We start from the raw sequence: 22,144 nt of genomic DNA on the forward strand, positions 1-22,144 counted from the left end.
GGCAGTACAATATCACAATGATGAGAAGTGTAGAGAAAGCTTGTCATACGCCATATATCCCAAACCCCAGCCACAGCCAGTTAGGTCCTATTCCTTGGCCAACTCACAGTCCCATTTCCCGCATGCCAAAAATACGTCCCATTCCATAATATTAAGACCAGGAAGTTTAAATAAAGAGGCTGATGGGGATTGGAGGGGGATGGCGAACCAGAGAGAGCGAGTGTGTTCCTAACTCCAAAAGCCCCAATCCAATTTGGGCTAATTAAGGTCATACAAAAGCTCATCATAAATATTTTCCTTTCTACAGCGCCAAGGTCTACTGAATTATATCCATGTCTTCTTTTTCCCTTTGCTCTCCGGTCGTCTCCCGCCCCAGCCAATCAAATTATTTTGTTGATAATTAGAGGCTTCCTCTGCCCTGGTCGGGCAGGTGCTAATGAGGGTGATACGATTAAGGAGGGCGTGGGGGTTGAACTTGGGACTGTGCAAGGTGATCAGAGGGCCTGGGGAGAGTGGCGAGAGGAGGAACTCAGGGCCCGAGACAGACAAGATCAAATACAGACAAAGCAGGCTTGATGAAGGGCAGGTCCAACATGGTAACAACCCCTTTGATACTGAACACTGATCAATGTTGACCTCGGTGAGTTAAAGAGGAAGGGAGCAACCGGCTAATAGCTAACACTCCTTTCTTCAGTAGGATCTAGCAGCATTGGCTTCACGTAGTGATGACGAAGACGATGAAGGCGATGGCAAATGACAATGACGGGCAAATGACAATAACTTTCGGTAACACACAACTTTCTTGGGGAAAATGGATGTGTGGGCAATTTCTGCCAGGTATGTATATCAAATATGTATAGCACCGTCTGATGAGAACACAGAGATATAGAGATACAGACATGAAATCCGATTAAATCATGCCAACACACAGCCATTTATTTGAACATAACCTACCTCCATACCCATACGGTGCTATCAAACATACGGTGCTATCAAACATATGGTGCTATCAAACATATGGTGCTATCTAAAGCCCGGTGTACACTACACAATTTTGGCCCCGATTTAGCTGTCCCAGACAAGTGTTTGATATCGGCGACAAAAAAACCCATGTCGTCAACCTACTCGTGGCGCGTTGCCTTCCCCGACGCTCGTTTAATATGAGCAGGTCAGAGACGCAATCTGAGGGCTACCGATCTCGTATTGGAGCATGTTTGGTTTTACCGGCACCAAAATCTGCAAAGCTCTTGTAGTGTGAGATGTGCAATGACACGTTTTGAGAACGCCGATCAGCAATAGCCAATGAGAGCCCGCCGGGGAAGAAGCCAGTGAGATGATGACTTCATTTAGCGGCGTCACCCAGAATGTGTAGACTCTCAAGCAGAAGCGGTGACTACTACTAGTATGCCTTTGTACTTTATCAAAAGCCAACGCGTCAAATCGTTACAGCTCGGACGTTCACAAGCAATGTTACTCAATTGGAAATGTTGGCTAGCTAGTTCAACTCTGTACGGCAAGCGGGATTGTCTGACTGAAAACGTTTATAAGGCTGCTTTGAGCCACATCTCGTTGGATCTACGTTAAACCTAATCGCATCATCACATCATTGCTTTCGCGAGACAGCGTGGTATCGACAATCCTCACGAACAAGTGAAGAATCTTGTAGTGTGTGACCCCCTGTCTGTGTCACATCGTTCAGTGTGCCCACCACTATGTTGGCAACACACAAAACACTACAGGAACGTGAGAAACTCAGCGGTTTTAAGATTTTGAAAGTTGTCGAGTGTACACCCGGCTTAAGTACCTTCACTTAAACTAATAACACCACATGCCATTGCCCATTCATCCATATGTGTATAATGCACACTTAGAACATACTGTGCCATCAAACAGAAGGGAAATGTGCATATAAATACCATCATTAAACTAATATGGTGTGTGCTATTGATATCCATCAATTTGTCCATGATGTGCAGTACTCTCAGACACAGTGCTATGAAATGCGACTAAATACACTTTAAGAAACCTACATTGAACTAATACGTTAAGCCATCCATCTGTATGGACAAAATGTGTGTGTGTGTGTGTGTGTGTGTGTGTGTGTGTGTGTGTGTGTGTGTGTGTACATTGGGTCAAATGCTAATACAGGCAAAAGCCCAGGATTAATATAAATGACCTTTCATTCAAAAAAGTCATGAACCCCAACCATTACCAAGCGACACACACATGCCGTATGTGTCATGTATCTTAAACATCCCTGTGTGTGTGTGTGTGTGTGTGTTGATTTGTGTGTGTGTGTGTGTGCTTGAATCTGTGTGTGCTGCCCTGTCAGACTCTGCATTCTGCCTGGCTGACTGGTGTTTCCAGGCTAAATGCCCTTCTAATAGCCCTTCATTTCGGCTCCACTACAGCAACTGCAAATAATGTAATAACCTTCACTCCCCCCCTCCCCCCCAACTGTCTGGGAAGGAGCCATTGGTATGTCACGTAGTATAAGGCCAATGAGTGTGTGTGTGTGTGTGTGTGTGTGTGTGTGTGTGTGCGTGCGTGCGTGCGTGCGTGTGTGCCTGCGTGCGTGTTCGCGCGAGCCTTCAAGGAAGGGGACCGTGCTCAGATAAATACAAAGAGGTTATACAACCACATTATCATCGTAATAAGGCTAAGGGCAGATATCTCTCGCTTTCAGGCTGAGTCCCAAACAGGCCCCCTATTCCCTTCACAGAGAATAGGGTACCATTTAGGATATAGGGTGCCATTTAGGATACAGCCTCAGTTTCTCTCCCTAACTGATCTGAGTTGACAAAAACACTTGAAGCAGGAACAAAGTTTCTGTTCGTGAAACTTAAATATAATAATATCCACCGTGTAATGGGATGACCTTGAACGTTGCCTGTCCGTCTATCAAAGAGCGCCACTTGCATTCAGTTTCAATCATTTCTGTATTCCTCTATTACATTACAACAAGCATAGAGAGAACATTATGTCAGTGCAAGCCCAAATTGAATTGAACATTTTTCGGGAAGAGAAGAGGTTGTGGAGTGCTCGAACCCAGCGAGAGAGAGCGAGAGAGCGAGAGAGAGAACGAACTCAGCCTCATGGGGGTGAACGGGATCTCCTTTAGCCGACGCCAATGGCGACAGCTAGTCTTGCTGGGGTCCGACACATAATGAAAAAGACATTACAGACAAAAATACTTTACAATTGACACACATTTACAAACACGTGTGTGTTGTGCGTTGACTTGAAAACATGTGCCCTCTGTGCGTCGTCTTGAAGAATTGATGCAGTAAATCTAGTCAACTCTCAAGCAGGAAAGACTGGCATGCATGTTGTTGGTGTCCGTTCTGTATGTGTAGTTAAGGGCAAGGCGTGCTGCTCTGTTTTGAGCCAGCTACAGCTTTGCTGGGTCTTTTTTCGACTGCACTTGACCATATTATCCTGGACAATAATCAAGATGGCACCAGAGCCTGAACAACCAGTACAGTTGATTTTTGTGTCAAAAACACAGAACATCTTTTTATAAAAGATACACCCATTTTTTTTTTACATTTTAGTCATTTAGCAGACACTCTTAACCAGCGAGACTGCATATATTTGCATATATTTTCACATTTGATTTTCTTTCATACTTGTCCCCCGTGGGAATCGAACCCAGAAACACGGAGCTCTACCAACTGAGCTACACAGGACCCTCCCCATCTTCACACCAACTTTGTCAATATGACTTGAGCGTGGCAATTGACCATCCAATGTTATACCTAGGAGTTTAGCTTCCTCAACTCCAGGAGAGTTTAAGGTCTTTGAGAAGGTTTTGAACCAAGTGCAATGCTTTTAGTTGGATTTAAGACCAGTTTATAATTAACACTTATTCTGACACTGACTGTAACTCCTTATTTAGAATTCACTGGCTTTGGGTGCTGACATGTAGAGTGTGGAATCATCCACGCACATGGTCATTATAGCTTTGTGTAAGACCAGTGGCAAAATAGAGAAGAGTAACGGCCCAAGGACACTGCCCTGAAGGACACCGCAGTGTTCATATCTGATGTTAGAGAAACATCCATTGAAGAACACTCTCTGGGTTCTATTGGCTAAATAACTCTCCAACCATGTGATGGCAGGTGTGGGAAAGCCACAGCAAGTGAATTTCTTCAATAACAATTTATGATCAATAACATCAAGGCCGCACTGAAATCTAACTACACAGCTCCAACTATCATCTTATTATCCATCAGTTGATATCCATCACTTATTATCCATCTGAGTCAATGCAGTACAAGTTGAGTCATCTTACATGCATGCTGGAAGTCAGTAATCAACTTGCTCTCTGAAAAATACCATTGCATTTGGTCAAACACAATTCTCTCCATCAGTTTACTAAGAACATGCTTAGTAAAGGGTGATTTATTATTTTTAGGCAGTGGAATTACTTTAACCTTGCCAGGCATCCATGACTCAGAATCAATCTCCACCCTCCCATCAGATGCCCCAAGACTGGGCATCCTGGCCTAGCTGTTGTTTTGTAACTGGCTATTTTGAGACTCGACCAGAACAGAGTGCACTTTGCCTGCCTGTCAGACAGGGGATTCCGTCCCAAATGGCAACCTATTCTCTACATAGTGCACAGCTTTTGACCAGGACCCCATAGGGTTAAAAAATATATATAGTGCACTATATAGGGAATAGGGTGCCATTTGGGAACCACCCATGAGCTGTTTGATCTAGACATAATAGAGAGTGTGTGAATTATACGTGTCTATGTGAAAAAGGTAGCGTGTGGGTGAGTGTGTATGTGCATTGTGTGACCATACATCAAACAACGGTGTCTGTTCCTTACTAGATCAAGGCTACATCAAGGTGTGCCTGGGGCTGGTCTAGTGCTAGTGCCGCTGACCCACGGGCCACGTATGTTCCTGCAGTCAGTGGTGCCAACTCTCATTCCTACCACCCACTTTTTCTGCTATAGCCTACACATATCTATCTTTAATCTGTCAATGAAACTTGAAAACCCCTTTAAAAACGGTATGTGAAGACTGCCTCTCGCTTCACAGCTCTCTTATTCAATGTCATGACAGTGGGGCTTTCTCCTGGTAACGTATACATAGTAATCCAATAAGAATTACCTTCTGACTGTGACCTTTTGAACTCTGACGAACAAACATTACTGACCAACACACGTTGCATTTTGAGCTGCAGTAGCTAGGTGGAAGCTTCCTTGACATTTCCCTGCTCTCTCTCTTGTACCGTCTGGGAAAGCAGTATTGACATCCTATACGTCCACGTGGTGTCTCAGATAAGCACATCACGGCTCGGCAGTACAAGGGGCAATAAGGAAGGGAGATTGGGTGCGTGGCATGGCGAGAAAGACCAGGGGGACGAGGGGGGGAATTGTTACTTACCTCGACCAGCTTGTTGGCGTGCTCGCGGAACACCTGCGCGTACTCCTTGACCTCCTTCTCGTTGCCACTCTTGGCCGCCTCGATGAGCACCAGCAGCGGCACGTTGGTCTCCAGGAACGAGTCTGAGATGTGGTCCATCACTGCCTTCCTCAACTGGAGAGAGAGGGACAGAGTGTGCTTAACTTCGTGTTTACTAAGTGTTTTAACTTTCCATGCCAATGAAGTATAACATATTTATCATTGAATTGAGAGCGGGGGCGGAGAGAGAGAGAGAGCAAGGGGGAGAGGTGGGGGGGGAGGGAGGGGAGAGAAAGTGAGAAAGAGAGAGCGAGCGAGGGGAGAGGGACAGCGAGACAGCGAGACAGATAGCGAGAGAGACAGAGAGTGAGAAAGAGAGAGCGAGCGAGGTGGGAAAGAGAGAGCGAGCGAGGGGAGAGGGACAGAGGGACATCGAGACAGAGAGAGAAAGTGAGGGAAGAGGGACAGAGAGACAGAGGGACAGAGAGAGGTGGAGATGAGCAAACAGAAAGAGAGGATCAGCAGCAGCAGGGGGTCGTAAAATAGTAAAATGGCTGCCCACGAGGTGTTATATTCCCCATGAGACCTTTTACGAGGGCAGCACTTTCCGACTTATATATTTGTTTATGGAATCGTTTTGCCAAACTGGCAAGGAACACAGTCTTTTCCCCTGCTAAATGGACACTGATGGTATTCACAGTCTCTTCATATCGGACAGTGAAACAGACTAGTGGGTATAGAGTCAGTACAATGACAGTAGACATGTGCTTTATCTTACTAAGAGAAGGACTTGAGCATATGGACCCTTGGAGGCTAACAAAGGCAAGCAAGCACGCAAACACACACTCGGAAGGAAGGACAGACGCACACACACACACACACACACAAACTCCCATCCAGTTAAATGTTTTTGGAGTAGCAGTTCAAAGGAGTCAATTGACTAGTCTTGTGAAGTTTAATTTCACGACTATCAGACTGAAAGCCATTTGAATGAATGAGCAACTACGGTGGGGACTTCACTTTAGTTTCTGATGCCATCGTTCATAATTAGGCTATAAAGAAAACATTATTGCACCGCGTTCCTGGTGTTAAAGAACTGCAGATTTAGAGGGGCAGCGAGGGAGATATGGGGGTGCCGGTGATTGGCAAGGGCATTTGGCTCCTAACCAGCAATAATCATCAGTCAGTCAAGCGCATTCCCACACACACGCCCGAACGCGCGCACACACACACACATTAGACAGTGAAACACACACACTCACCCCATCCACCGACCAATTAAAATCTTAACTGCCAAGCCACAGTGGAGGGACAGTAATGATGAATTATGGCTTGCGGAGGTTTTAATCCATCACTCTGGTTCTTTGAGGGGAGACTAGGAGTCTGCCTCCTCAAATTGATATTTTGCTGCACTACTATTGGCCAGAGCCATACGGACCCCGGTCAAAAGTAGTGCATGGCATAGGGAATAGGGATCCATTTGGGAGACATAGTAGAAGCCGGCCAAGAGCTGTATTACATGACAGGCCTACATACGCAACCCAGCTTTAGCCAAAATCCTGTGTTTAAGAGGTGGGAAATGTTTTAACACCACAACCACCTGGCCTTTCAGCCTTTAAGTATCCGCTGGAGAACGTTGCCGGGGCAACCCTTTTAGCATATGGACCAGATGCATATCAACCCACGAGGCGCTGCAAACATAAGCACCGATGCTTGGTAAATAGTTTATAAACGACAAAGGATGAATTGCTTGAAGAAATATTGACGCAAAATAAATCAATACAAGAATAGAAACAATAGGTATTTGTTCAGATCGAGTCAAGGACGTGTTTTGTATAATTCTACAAAGTCCTAGAAAAAAACAAACATAGGCCTATAGCCTAGTTTCCTGTTTTCCCTTACAATAAAAACATGACCGTGTAATCCATTTGATCAACTTTATTTGTCGATTCGATTAGTAGTAGAGTTCATGTAATCGATAAAGTCCAGTTACAGCTTTGTTTGACAAAGTAGAAGTGAAAAAAAATATTATAATAATAGAACCTGCCAGGTGACAGGTGAAATGATTTGCTGTATTCCTAAACAAACGCATCAGTGCATGAACAATTGTAAAGGATGAATTGCATAAATAAATAGAATATTCACATTTTCTGCTTAGCAACCAGAGCAATGCTGCCGAGCGCGCGGTCATGTGATGAATGCATTGACAGCACGGATATTCTTGGAAAAAGTGACATTTGGAAATAGAGCTGCACCTCTGATATTATGACAGTTATTTGACAAAGGCTACGTGTCATCGAAACTCCAGAATATGCTCTTTCTGACACTAGATAGAAATCACAATGTTTTACCTGCATGTGACTCTGAAGGAGGATTTGATAAAGCGATGGCCCGTTCCCTGCATCTGTACATTTCACCCATCTCTTCATGTACAATTTGACAACAGATAGGCCTAATATTGTCACTCATCAGATTCTTGTCAATTTAATCTTGTCTATAGGCGAACTCTTATGTGTGAAATACGCTTAGGTACAGTTTAGGTGCAGTTTCGTTGGGCCGGCTGTGCAGGCTGACTGGCACCGTTTGTTTCCCGCTCCACAAGTTGGACAGAATCAAGAATATGTTTCTCATTATTCTAAAGGCCTACTGTAGCATGTAGCATGTTTTCACTTGATTAGTAAAAGAGTTACGGTAAATAAAACAGTGATGTAACAGCTTCTTTTTTTCAAAGTAAAACATAAAAGAGAATGGTATTAACCCGCAAGGCGCGGTTCAATTATTAACATGATTGCCAATGCTGACAAACAGGCATAACAAACTCATCATTACACTATTGTTGTTCTAAATTAAATCAACCTCTTCACCCTCCTTATCGTTCAGTTAGGCCTCATTTAAATTTGATTGTGAAGTAACTTGCACAATTATCGTCCATTCCATCCATTTGTCATTCATTCAGCGGGCTGGCATTGTTTGCTTCGCTGGATAGAGTCAAGGATAAGTTTAGCATTTTTCTAAATGCCTACTGCCACACGTTGCATGTTTTCGTTTCCCTTACAATACATTTCATTAGCAATAGAGTTATAGTAAATCAAAAAGCTTATTTTTACAAAGTAAAACATAAAAACGGAATGGTATCAACCCCCAAGGCGCGTGGTCAAATTATTTGCTGCTGATAAACAGGCATAACACAAACTCATCATTCTACTATTGTCTTTCGAAATTAAATCAACCGCTCCACCCTCCGTATCGTTCAGCTAGGCCTCATTTAAATTCAGCGGTGAAGTAAGGTGCACAATTATCACCCATTCATTCATTTGTCATTCGATCAGTGAGGAGAGAGAGAGACGCTGTAGCGCCTGGCTGCATACCAGCATCCTATAGCACATTGTCTCGGAGGGTTATGAATAGGTGTGGAATTAGTGATTTTCAAAATCCGGGACAAATGAACATTTAGGAAAAGTCAGGGAAGGAGCTTTTTGGGGGGGGGGGGGGGGCAGATTTTTTTTATTGACCAAATCGGTCAGCGGCCGTTGGCCTGTGGCGGTTCTTGTGTCCCGTGAAAAGTTCAGATTTGGTTTCACGTTGCAAAACATTTTTTCTACACTGTGCTTGAAACGCAGCCATTTGTTCGAGGAAAAGAGTAGGAAAGAGACTTCTTCCGTATTGCAATCAATGTGCCGTGTTCATTTGGGTTGCGGGGTACCTGAGCATGAAATTCGGAGAGAGAGATGGGAGTGCTCTCCTAGTTAATGATCCATCTCCCCCTGTGCCAATAAACTAATCTGGGACTTTTAATGAACTTTAGCCTCCTCGTTAATAGTCTTTAATAAGTGTTTTTGATTTTCAGGACTTTTCCCTTTGGTCAGTGTGCTATAGCCTTGAGTCTGATCGAATATATTTCATCATTTATCTGTAAATCAACCATACAATATATATATATCATGTTGGAATAAACTCAAATATATCTGTATACATAGAGGCAGTGTACCAGATACAGAGTAAGACTAACTCTGGACTGAAAATGGAGTATATCCATTGAAAATTTGTTCAGGATTAGACGGAATCTGTGTCCAAGAAACCACCACTTGATGTTATAATATTCATGTTGATTAGTACAGGTTAGATGAAATAGTATTGAGCAATGCCTAAAAGTTATGTTGAGGTGTTAGACTGAGACTAAAAGAAGAAGGGATGATACAGTAGAGTGATTTTCCTCCTCTTTCTCTCCTTCTCTCCACCATCAGCATTCCCAATGCCCAAACCCCACAGGTCTCCCACTTAAATCTTTCAGCCATATCTCTCTCTTGTCCATCTGCACTCTCTTGCTCTATGTAGGGTTGCAAAGGCAGAGCATATTACTAGTAACTTTCGAGGTTTACCAGTAAACTACCAGCATTTTGGTAACTTTCGAGTTTTGAGGGGAATGTATTCCAACTAGTGGCCTTTTTGGGTACTCCAGATTATCACAGGTGTCTGTAATTATCTCTGGCCCTCCATGTGGCATTATCACATGTAAAAAAAAACATTAAATAATCAAATAGGATGATCCAAAAATAGATTGACACAGCTGTAAAACATTATCCTAAATTTAAACAATCAACTTAGTAAACAGCATTGGTGTTTAAAGGGTTTCCACATTTATTTATTTTACTATGTCCTTGTGTCTTTGTTGTTAATGTTTTGGCACCAAACTTGTGGCAGTTGTGAAAAAAGTCAATAGTTGGAAAAGTTGCAGAGTTAATTGAAAATAATGGCATTGCTGATTACATGTTTTTCTCATTAATAAGCTATTTTCTCTTGAACCATATCTATGTCTATCCACTAGAAACTCATAGACAATATGGACACAGATCCATATATTAATATTTATTCTAAAGTTCTTCAAGTATAAATTACCAAAGTTACAATAGATTATACGTTAATTACCAAAATGACTGAATGTCTCTTTCTCCCTCTCCCCCACGTTCGTGTGTAGAGATGGACCAAGGCGCAGCGTACGTAGAGTTCCACATATTTTATTAGAGAAAGTGAAACTTAGAAGAAAAAAAAACAATAAAGAATAAACGAACCGTGACGACAATGCAGTGCTAACAGGCAACCAAACATAAACAATATCCCATAATCCACAGGTGGAAAAATGCAACTTAAGTATGATCCCCAATTAGAGACAACGATAGCCAGCTGCCTCTAATTGGGCATCAATTACCAAACTATAACATAGAAAAAACAACCTAGAACCCCACATAGAAAATATAAACTAGACTAACCCCCCTAGTAACGTCCTGACCTACTCTACCATAGAAAATAAAGGATTTCTATGGTCAGGACGTGACACCCTCCCCCATCTCTCTCTCTCTCTCCTCTACCATCTCTTTCAATCCAACCCTCCTCCTGTATTTCACTACCACTCCTCCCCATAAGTTATTTGGAGAAGGCACTACAACTGTACTACTACTCCTCTACTACTCTACTGCTCTAGTACTACTTCTACTCTACTAGTGTGATTGCCAAAATGATGGTACACAGTATATCATTGTACATTTGGATAATTAAAGTCATATATCATGCCTGGTATCATATATTGCGTGGTCGCATGGTATCACCGTAGACATGAGTTGGTGTTGGAAGTTATGTCGGTATAAATGCCAGAGTCATTGGACTACGCAGACTCTATCACACTGTCGTGCCGACCTAAACTGAACTGTACCGTTCTGGCTCGGATAGATTTTATTTTTCATATTGTCTTTTCCAGCATCAACTATGGTATCTCGGACTCAGTTTAGTATTGTGAAAAGGTTATTGGTCCATTAGCCACCTTTGACCTATGTCCTGATGTCATATCATCATATGAAATGGGTGATACGGATAATACACAATTGCAGTGACTCCAGTCTGCCTTCCCTTGAATACTGTGATGTCTATTGTGTAGTGGATGGAATCTGAGCTAGAGTCATGTAATTTTGCTGGTAAATTGGAAGGGAAAAAAGAGTGGAGTGTGCCTCTGATTTCTCCTGCTCAGACTACGAAAACAGCGAGTGGACAATTGGAAACACCAAAAAGAGAGAATGAGTGCTTTAGCTCAAATTGCTTTGAGCGTCTACCAAAAAGTTTGACGCATTATAAAATACCTGTTCTCTCCCCTTCCTCTCTTCCCCTTCTTCTCTCTCTAATCCTCTACCTCTCTTCTATCTTGTCATCCATACATCGAGTTAGAAGCCAGGTTAAACCTACTGCGATTCACACCTAACTCTAACGCTGGATAAAAGCGTTGAAAGGAATGCTGTGAAATAATTTGGACGGCATATTTAGTTAACCAACAAACCTGGGAGAGATGAATATCCGTTGTGCTGTTTGCAGATAAGCAGAGGGCCGTGTGATCTTCAAAAATGGAGATTAGCGTTTGCTTTACACATTTCCTTTTTTAATGGTGGAGAGAAACTGTGTTCATTTTCTGAATCAGACACCTTCTCTGACACAACAGAACAGATGATGGAGAACTGTCGCAAAGATCCCGTGTGTGTGTGTGTGTGTGTGTGGGTGTGTGTGTGCGTGCGTGTGTAATTGTGTACGGCATGTGTGTGTGCATTTGTGTGTGAGAGAGAGTGTGTCTGTGTGTGTGTTTGTGTCTCTTCAATGCGATGCAGAATGTTTGACTCATCAGTGTTATGTAAGAGGTCGGTACGCGGAATGCAGATTTTTACATTGGCGATGATTTACTTTAACCCCCACCCCCTTGCCTCCCCCCAACCTTACCCCTTTTCCCCGTTTGTTTACGACAAGAGAAATAAAGTACATCAAAAAAGCTAAAAACAAATATGCAATTATAAGGAAGAAAATAGAGAATCCAATTATGAAAGGGAAAACATTGGCGGGGTGGTTTGGAGTCGTATTCCCCCGTTCCCCCGTCTCACTTGTGATTCAGTGCAGATGGCAGGAGCTGTGTGTGTGTGTGTGTGTGTGTGTGTGTGTGTGTGTGTGTGTGTGTGTGTGTGTGTGTGTGTGTGTGTGTGTGTGTGTGTGTGTGTGTGTGTGTGTGTGTGTGTGTGTGTGCGTGTGTGTGCCGAGGGGGTCAGTGGCAGAAAGTTTCTTATTAAAATGTCAGGAGCAATCATATGGATAAACGTCCGGGGCGCCACAGAGAGCGACAAAACAGCCTGTGCAAATGAAAATTAAGTAATAGTGCTCATATTTGATATCAGGCAACTGCGGTAGGAAGATAGGACGAGGGGAGGGGGGGGATGAGAAATGAGAGAAGAGGAGGATTTTTGTTTTATTTCATTTATTACGATTCCCACTAGCCGCCGCCGACGGCGACAGCTAGTCTTACCTGGGTCTGACACATAACAAAAACAATAAATAATCAGAGAAAAAAACTTTACAATTTAAAAACATAAACATGTAGTGTGCGTGTGTGTGCATCTATCGGTTAAACATACATGTCAGTACATACAAACAACAACTAGATCTCACGGGGGAGAGGCATTGTGCTGTGAGGTGTTGCTTTATTTGTTTTTTAAACCAGGTATGCTATTCACTTGCGCTATATGAGATGAAAGGTAGTTCCATGTGTTAATGGCTGTATTATACTTTGTATAATAATCTGTATAATACTGTGGGTTTCCTTGAATTTGTTCTGGTCCTGGGGACTGTGAAAAGACCCCTGGTAGCATGTCTGGTGGGGTAAGGGCATGTGTCAGTGTTGTGTGTAAGCTGACTATTCAAACAATTTGGATCTTTAAAAAGTTTCTCATAAAAACAAGAAGTGATGTTGTCAGTCTTTCCTCAACTCTTATCAAAGAGAGACTTGGCATGGATCGTATTTCTATTAGCCCTCTGGTTACAATGAAGAGCAAGACGTGCCGCTCTGTTCTGGGACAGCTGCAGCTTAACCAGGTCTTTCTTTGCAGCACTTGACAATATGACTGGACAATAATCAAGATAAGACGAAACTAGAGCCCGCAGGACTTGCTTTGTGGAGCGTGGTGTCAAAAAAGCAGAGCATCTCCTTATTACGGACAGACTTCTCCCCCTCTTTACAACCATTGAATCTATATGTTTTGACCATGACAGTTTACAATCTAAGGTAACGCCAAGTCATTTAGTCTCCTCAACATGTTCAACAGCCTCACCATTCATTACCAGATTCAGCTGAGGTCTAGAGTCTAGAACGTAGGAAATGATTTGTACCAAATACGATGCTCTTAGTTTTAGAGTTGTTCAAGACCAGTTTATTACTGGCCACCCATTCCAAAACAGACTGCAACTCTTTGTTAAAGGGTTCAGTGACTTCATTAGCTGTGGTTGCTGACGAGTATATGGTTGAATCATCAGCATACATGGATACACATGTTTTGTTTAATGCCAGTAGCGGGTCATTAGTAAAAATAGAAAAGAGTAGAGGGCCTGAGGAGCTGCCCTGCGGTGTGCTACACTTTACATGTTTGACATTAGAGAAGCTTCCATTAAAGAAAACCCTCTGAGTTATATTAGATAGATAGCTCTCAATCCACAATATGGCAATCCACAATAATACAGAGGTTGAAAAGCCATAACGCATACATTTTCTCAACAACATGTTATGGTTAATAATATCAAAGGCTGCATTGAAATCTAACAAAAAGAAGCTTCCAGAATCGTCTTATTATGAATTTCTTTCAACCAATCATGTTGAATGCCCTTCTCTATAAGCATGGTGAAAGTTTGTTGTTAATTAATTAGAAAAATAGTATTGTATTTGGTCAAACATAGTTTTGTTCAACAGTTTGCTAAAAGCTGGGGGAAAAGCTGGTAGGTCTGCTATTAGAACCAGTAAAGGCCTCTTTGCCACTTTGGGTAGCGGAATGACTTTGGCTTCCATCCAGGACAAACACTTTCCTTTAGGCTCAGATTAAATATATGACAGATAGGAGTACCTATAGAGTCAGCTACCATGCTCAGTAGCTTTCCATCTAAGTTGTCAATGCCAAGAGGTGTGTCATTATTGATGGAAAACAATAATTTTTCCACCTCTCCCACACTAACTTTACAAAATTCAACCTTTCGATGCATTTCAATCATATTAGTTTTTTTATGCATGAATACGATGGCTCACTGTTCGTTATTGGCATTTCCTGCCTAAGCTTGCCACTTTGCCAATGACGTAACCATTAAAATAATTGGCAACATCAGATGTTGGTGATGAATAAGCCATCTGATTCAATGAAAGATGGAATTTAACTTGTCTTTGTCCATCATTTAATTCCAACTACTCATTGATATCATGATTATAGCATTAATCTAATAATAATAATAATTCATAAAACAGTTTATTCTTGTTTTTGTTCAGTTTAGTCACATACATTTTCTCAATTTGCAGTAAGTCAGCCAGCCAGATGTTTGTCCAGACTTACTGCTACTCATTTTGCCCCATCTCTTTCAACCATGCAGTTTTTCATTTACTCATCAATCCATGGAGCCTTTACAGTTTTAACAGTCCGTTTCTTAAAAGGTGCATGTTTATCAATAATTGGAAGAAGCAGTTTCATGAATTCATCAATTGCAGCATCTAGATGCTCCTTATTAATCACATGAGACCAAAAATATTTTTTTAACATCATCCACATAAGAGTCACAGCAAAATCCAATCCAATCCACAATATTGTTGTGGAAAACTCTTATACACTATTTTTCGGCCCAGCTTTTGGAACTTTGGATTTCTTGGATAAAGCAACTATAGTTCTATATTACTAGTAAGAATGCGATCAATACATGTGGATGATCTTGTTCATGTAGTGTTTTTAAACACCCTGGTAGGTTGATTAACAACCTGAACCAGATTACAGGCACTGGTTACAGTGAGAAGCTTCCTCTTGAGCAGACATCTTGATGAAAAACAATATTTAATAAGATCCCCAAGAAAGTAGACCTCTCTGTGTACATCGCATACACTATCAAGCATTTCACACACATTATTTAGATACCGACTGTTAGCACTTGCCGGCCTATAGCAACAACCCGACAGAACAGGCTTTAGATGAAGCAGGTGAACCTGCAACCACAACACTTCAATAACACTTGACATGAGATCTTCTCTAAGCATTACAGGGATATTGCTCTGAATAAGCATAAATCATTCCTGAGGGGAAGGGACCTGGTGGAAGAGCGCTCCATGATGACATGGCTCTATACACACAGTAACTGAACAACACATTAAATCTGTTTTTGGTTCGGGTACCGTGAAGAAACCCATAGCAGCGTGTCTGGGGGGTTGTGTATGTCTGTTTGAAGTGTCTGCAAATATATTATACAAATGATTAGGACTTTTCAACACATAAATGTTTTGTTAAAAGACTAGAAGAGAAGTAGTCAATTTGTCCTCAACCACGAATGACTGTCATGCATGTTGTTGATGTTAGTTCCGTGTGTGCAGGCAAGGCGTGCTGCTTTGTTTTTAGCCAGCTGTAGCTTGGCTAGGTCTTCCTTTGCTGCACCTGACCACACTAGCGGACAGTAGTCAAGACGGAACAAGATCCCAGCCTGAACAACTAGCACAGTGGATCTTTGTGTCAAAAACACAGGAACATATTATTTTTTTATAACAGACATACCTCACCCCATCTTCACAACAACTTTGTCAATATGACTTGACCATGATAACGGACCATGGAACGTCACTCCTGGGAGTCTTGTTCAATTGTCACACCCTTTATGCACATCTCCAGTTGAGGTTTCCTGTAGGTCTAAGACGCTTTAAACCAAATACAATCCTTTTGGTTTTAGATGTATTTAACACCAGTTAATTGTTAATGACCCATTCTGACACTGACTGTAACTCCTTGCTATGAGTCTCAGTGAGCTCACTGGCTGTAACTCCTTGCTATGAGTCTCAGTGAGCTCACTGGCTGTAACTCCTTGCTATGAGTCTCAGTGAGCTCACTGGCTGTAACTCCTTGCTATGAGTCTCAGTGAGCTCACTGGCTGTAACTCCTTGCTATGAGTCTCAGTGAGCTCACTGACTGTAACTCCTTGCTATGAGTCTCAGTGAGCTCACTGGCTGTAACTCCTTGCTATGAGTCTCAGTGAGCTCACTGGCTGTAACTCCTTGCTATGAGTCTCAGTGAGCTCACTGGCTGTAGGTGCTGATTTGTAGAGTGTGCAATCATCGGCACACACAGTCATTTTAGCTCTTTGTAAGACAAGTGGCAAATAATTAGTAAAAATAGAGAGGAGTAGCAGCCCAAGCAACAAGTGTGGCAATAGGAGTGGGCTTGAGGATAACCACCCAATGAGGACACTGGAAAGCCTTGGTTTGGAATGTGTCTGTCTATGCAGTCTTTCTAGAAAGGTTTTTTATGGTAAATTGCCCCACTGGCTAGTTACTACAGCCCCTACATTATGCCTGAACTCACCAATAGTCCTATTCACCCAAACATGTATGCAGGATGTGTAATAACACCATATCAGTTAATGGCTTGGGCGCAGCTGATGTAGACTAGATAGGTGCATCGTGGCTGATAATATATACAGCATGTGGACCAGCAAGGTACAGGACAGTAGATGATGGCTGGAGATGGATTTTCCAGCAGTCCATAATGAGTGCAGACATTAAAGGCCCAGTGCAATCAAAATGTTGTTTTTTCCCGTGTTTTATATCATAATGTACAACAGCTGATGAAACTAACACTGTAAAAGTGTGAAAAAAATGTGATCAGTGTTATTTCCTAATAGTTGCTAGTTGAAAATACAATCTACACAGCAGGTTTGTATCCGAGTTTCGGCTTTCCGTGCTGACATCACCATGCGGTAAACTGGTTAACAGACCAATAAAAGGAGACTTCCAAACCTCTCTGCCAATAATAGCTAATTTTCAGTTTTCACCTCCCCACTCAGACCACTCCCAGACAGTCTTGAGAAATATATTTTTGCTAAAAAGCTATTTTTTGCCATTTTAATGGAAATCTATTACAGTAATTTACACTACATGACCAAAAGTATGTGAACACCGGCTCGTCGAACATCTCATTCCAAAATTACGGGTAGTAATATGGAGTTGGCCCCCCCTTTGCTACAGCTTCAACTCTTCTGGGAAAGCTTTCCACTAGATGTTGGAACATTGCTCCGGGCAATTGCTTCCATTCAGCCACAAGAGCATTAGTGAGGTCAGACACTGATGTTGTGCGATTAGGCCTGGCTCGCGATAGGTGTTCCAATTCATCCCAAAGGTGTTCGATGGGGTTGAGGTCAGGGCTCTGTGCAGGTAAAACCCAGATTCATCCATCGGACTGCCTGATGGTGAAGAGTGATTCATCACTCTAGAGAACGCGTTTCCACTGCTCCAGAGTCCAATGGCAGTGAGCTTTACACCACTCCAGCCAACGCTTGGCATTGCGCATGTGGATTTTAGGATTGTGTGCGGCTGCTCGGCAATGGAAACCCATTGCATGAAGGTCACGGTGAACAGTGATTGTGCTGAGGTTGCTTCCAGAGGCAGTTTGGAGTTCGGTAGTGAGTGTTGCAACCGAGTAGTCGATCTTTACGCGCTACGCGCTTCAGCACTCAGCGGTCCCGTTATGTGAGCTTGTGTGGCTTACCACTTCGAGGCTGAGCCACACATTTCCACATCACATTTGACCAGGGCAGCTCTATCAGGGCAGACATTTGACAAACGGACTTGTTGGAAAGGTGGAATCCTATTGTCATGCCACGTTGAAAGTCACCCAGCACTTCAGTAAGGCCATTTTACTGCCAATGTAGATTGGAGATTGCATGGCTGTGTGCTCGATTTTATACACCTGTCAGCAACGGGTGTGGCTAAAATAGCTTAATCCGCTAATTTGAAGGGGTATCCACATACTTTTGGTGATGTAGTATACTTAACTGTCACCCAGAAATGATTTGATATTTATATTAAAAAAAGCTGCATTGGGCCTTTAAGAGTGTTGTGAGCCAGTCTATCAGCCACCCTCTTCCTTCCCTTTCTTATCAGTCATTTCTGGTGGCAGGCTCGGGTCCCCGTGGTCAGGCCTCAAGAACGCCGCCCGTTGAAGCAACGCCACAGGGTTATTATCAGGTGGCGATGGAGCCCAAGCGAGTGGCAGGGGGAGAGTCAGTGGAGAGCAAACGACTGCTGACAGCATTAACGACTGACCGTTTGACACCATACCTGTCACGCTGACAGCAGTGTGGGGGCCATTGTCGTTGTCAGTCAGCTAGATACTGTGACTTGTCACTATGGAAGCATTTTTAAGTTAAACAGCTTTACTATGTATTCGACTTGAATTGTCTTTTAGTTATCTGTCGGAAGTGAAACACTAACAGAATGACTGATACCAACCTAAGTCATCATTTTGTGCTTGTTACCAGGCAATAGAATGCAAAGATCAACACATACATTGATCTACTGTAGAATGTACAGAAGAAAAGAACACATACACTTTAGTTTATAGACGACAGTGATTTTGCATCTCTCGTATGGCTAATCAACGAGCCATCTGTCTTGATACGAAACAGCTGTTCCTCTGATTCCAATTTCCATGCAATATAAACAAACAGCAAAATTAATCCAGAAAATAACCATTATAATGAACGGGTACTGTAGCATTTGTTGCGCTGCTGCCACGGGGGAGCCCTGCGATCAACCATCAGTCAAGATTGGGAGCGAGCCCCGGTGAAGAAGTAACTTGACAACAGGCATTCATAACAAACAGGATGACAAGGCTAGGAACACATGGCACGTCTCTAGGCACCCTTTTCCATTAATAGTGCACTACTTTTGACCAGAGCGCTATAGGCCCTGGTCAAACGTAGGGCACGATATAGAGAATAAGGTTGTAAATGGGGACGCAACCTATAGCGGTAGCTGGCTATCAGGGGAATAGTCATTTCGGCGAGGCGAGGCATTTGAGGATATTAGCTCAGCGCACAATCAGCCCTTCTCTTTCCCCAATTAGGACTATTAATCAACTTTTGGAACAGCTGGGATGCTATTCTTACAATTTCATATTCAGCCTCTCTCTCCACCCCTCTCTTTAGTTCTATTTTGCCCACATTGTCTCTCACTTTGTTTCATCCCTTTGGCCTTAAACCAGCTGCTGGCACTACCGTGGCATTATTGCTAGTCACAGAAAGGGATTGGCTATAGGGCAATTCAGCATATTGTTTATTTTATACTTATTTAACTAGGCAAGTCAGTTGAGAACAAATTCTTATTTTCAATGACGGCCTAGGAACAGTGGGTTAACTGCCTGTTCAGGGGCAGAACGACAGATTTGTACCTTGTCAACCTTTCCGTTACTAGTCCGACGCTCTAACCACTAGGCTACCCTGCCAGATGGGCTGGAGTAAAAATAACATGGCTATATATACAGGGAGTACCAGTACCAAGTCGATGTGCATGGGTACGAGGTAATTGAGGTAGCTACAGTTGAAGTCTGAAGTTTACATGCTGTACACTTAGATTGAGTCAATAAAACTTGTTTCTCAACCACTCCACACATTTCTTGTTAACAAACTATAGTTTTGGCAAGTCGGTAAGGAAATCTACTTTGTGCAGGACACTAGTCATTTTTCCTAAAAATTATTTACAGACAGATTATTTCACTTATAATTCACTGTATCACAATTCCAGTGAGTCAGAAGTTTACATACAGTAAGTTGACTGTGGAAAACTTCAAGAAAATTATGTCATGGCTTTAGAAGCTTCTGATAGGCTAATTGACATCATGGGAAAATCAAAATAAATATAATACATTTTAGACTTCCACAAATCTGGTTCATCCTTGGGAGCAATATCCAAACGCCTGAAGGTACCATGTTCATCTGTACAAACAATAGTACTGTCACGCCCTGGCCTTAGTATTCTTTGTTTTTCTTTATTATTTTAGTTAGGTCAGGGTGTGACATGGGGAATGTTTGTGTTTTGTTGGTTTTGGGTGATTATATGGTAAAGGGGGTGTTGGGTGTAGTGTATGGGTTTGTGTTGAGTGCATGTGTCTAGCGTTGTCTATGTTGGTTTAGTTGTCTAGGAGAGTCTATGGTTGCCTGAATGAGTTCCCAATTAGAGACAGCTGATTTCTGTTGTCTCTGATTGGGAGCCATATTTAGGGTAGCCATAGGCTTTCATGTGATGTGGGTAATTGTCTATGTTATACGTTTGTAGCCTGTGTGTGCACTTCGTTATTAGCTTCACGATCGTTTTCTTGTTTTGTTTAGTGTGTAAGTGTTTTTGTTTCGTTTTACCTTCGTATTCATTAAAAGGAATATGGCTTATTTTCCTACTGCTGCGTTTTGGTCCGTCAATCCTCCACACGATCGTGACAAGTACGCAAGTATAAACACCAATGGGACTACGCAGCCGTCATACCGCTCAGGAAGGAGACACGTTCTGTCTCCTAGAGATGAACGTACTTTGGTGCGAAAAGTGCAAATCAATCCCAGAACAACAGCAAAGGACCTTGTGAAGATGCTGGAGGGAACAGGTACAAAGGTATCTATGTCCACAGTAAAAATGAGTCCTAAATCGACATAACCTGAAAGGCCGCTCAGCAAGGAAGAAGCAACTGCTCCAAAATCGCCATAAAAAAGCCAGACTACGGTTTGCAACTGCACATGGGGACAAATATCGTACTTTTTGGAGAAATGTCCTCTGTTCTGTTGAAACAAAAATCGAACTGTTTGGCCATAATTACCATGGTTATGTTTCGAGGAAAAAGGGGGTAGCTTGCAAGCCGAAGAACACCATCCCAACCGTGAAGCCCTGGGATGGCAGCATCATGTTGTGGGGGTGCTTTGCTGCAGGAGGGACTGGTGCACTTCACAAAATAGATGGCATCATGAGGGAGGAAATGATGTGGTTATATTGAAGCAACATCTCAAGACATCAGTCAGGAAGTTAAAGCTTGGTCGCAAATGGGGTCTTCCAAATGGACAATGACTCCCAAGCATACTTCCAAAGTTGTGGCAAAATGGCTTAAGAACAACAAAGTCAAGGTATTGGAGTGGCCATCACAAGCCCTGACCACAATCCTATAGAACATTTGTGGGCAGAACTGAAAAAGTGTGTGCGAGCAAGGAGGCCTACAAACCTGACTCAGTTACACCATCTCTGTCAGCAGGAATGGGCCAAAATTTACCCAACTTATTGTAGGAAGCTTGTGGAAAGCTACCCAAAATGTTTGACCCAAGTTAAACAATTTAAAGGCAATGCTACCAAATACAAATTGAGTGTATGTAAACTTCTGACCTACTGGGAATGTGATGAAAGAAATAAAAGCTGAAATAAATCATTCTCTGTACTATTATTTTAACCTAAGACAGGGAATTTCTACTAGGATTAAATGTCAGGAATTGTGAAAAACTAAGTTTAAATGTATTTGGCTAAGGTGTATGTAAACTCCCGATTTCAACTGTATGTACATATATGTAGGAGGAAAATGACTAGGCAACAGGGTAGATAATAGACAGTAGCAGCAACGTATTTGGTGAGTGTGAAAGTGTGTGTGACGTCAGCACGCTTGTGTGTGCATGTTACGTGGTGTGTGTGTGTGTGTGTGTGTGTGTGGTGGGTGTGTATGTGTGTGTTGGGGTGTCAGTTTAAGTATGCGTGAGCGTGTGGGTAGAGTCTATTGTCTATCCGAGTCAATTTCAAGAGTTTTAGTGCAAAAAAGGGTCAATGCAGGTAGTCTGTGTATCCATTTGATTAGCTATTTCAATGTCCTGTTTAGAAGTCATATGGCTTGGGGGAAGAAACT

At 42.5% G+C, this 22,144-nt stretch overlaps 1 protein-coding gene across 1 annotated transcript in view; it reads right to left on the bottom strand.

Annotated features, from left to right (window-relative positions):
- The window catches only part of LOC129855793 (catenin alpha-2-like), a 515,406-nt gene that overhangs the window by 122,193 nt on the left and 371,069 nt on the right, over positions 1-22,144 (bottom strand). Inside the window, exon 7 of the mRNA XM_055923816.1 lies at positions 5,400-5,552. Coding sequence (XP_055779791.1) covers positions 5,400-5,552 — 153 coding nt within the window. The remainder of the gene's footprint in view (positions 1-5,399; positions 5,553-22,144) is intronic.

This window comes from Salvelinus fontinalis, chromosome 5 (genome assembly GCF_029448725.1).
Source record: "Salvelinus fontinalis isolate EN_2023a chromosome 5, ASM2944872v1, whole genome shotgun sequence".
Classification (NCBI taxonomy): domain Eukaryota; kingdom Metazoa; phylum Chordata; class Actinopteri; order Salmoniformes; family Salmonidae; genus Salvelinus; species Salvelinus fontinalis.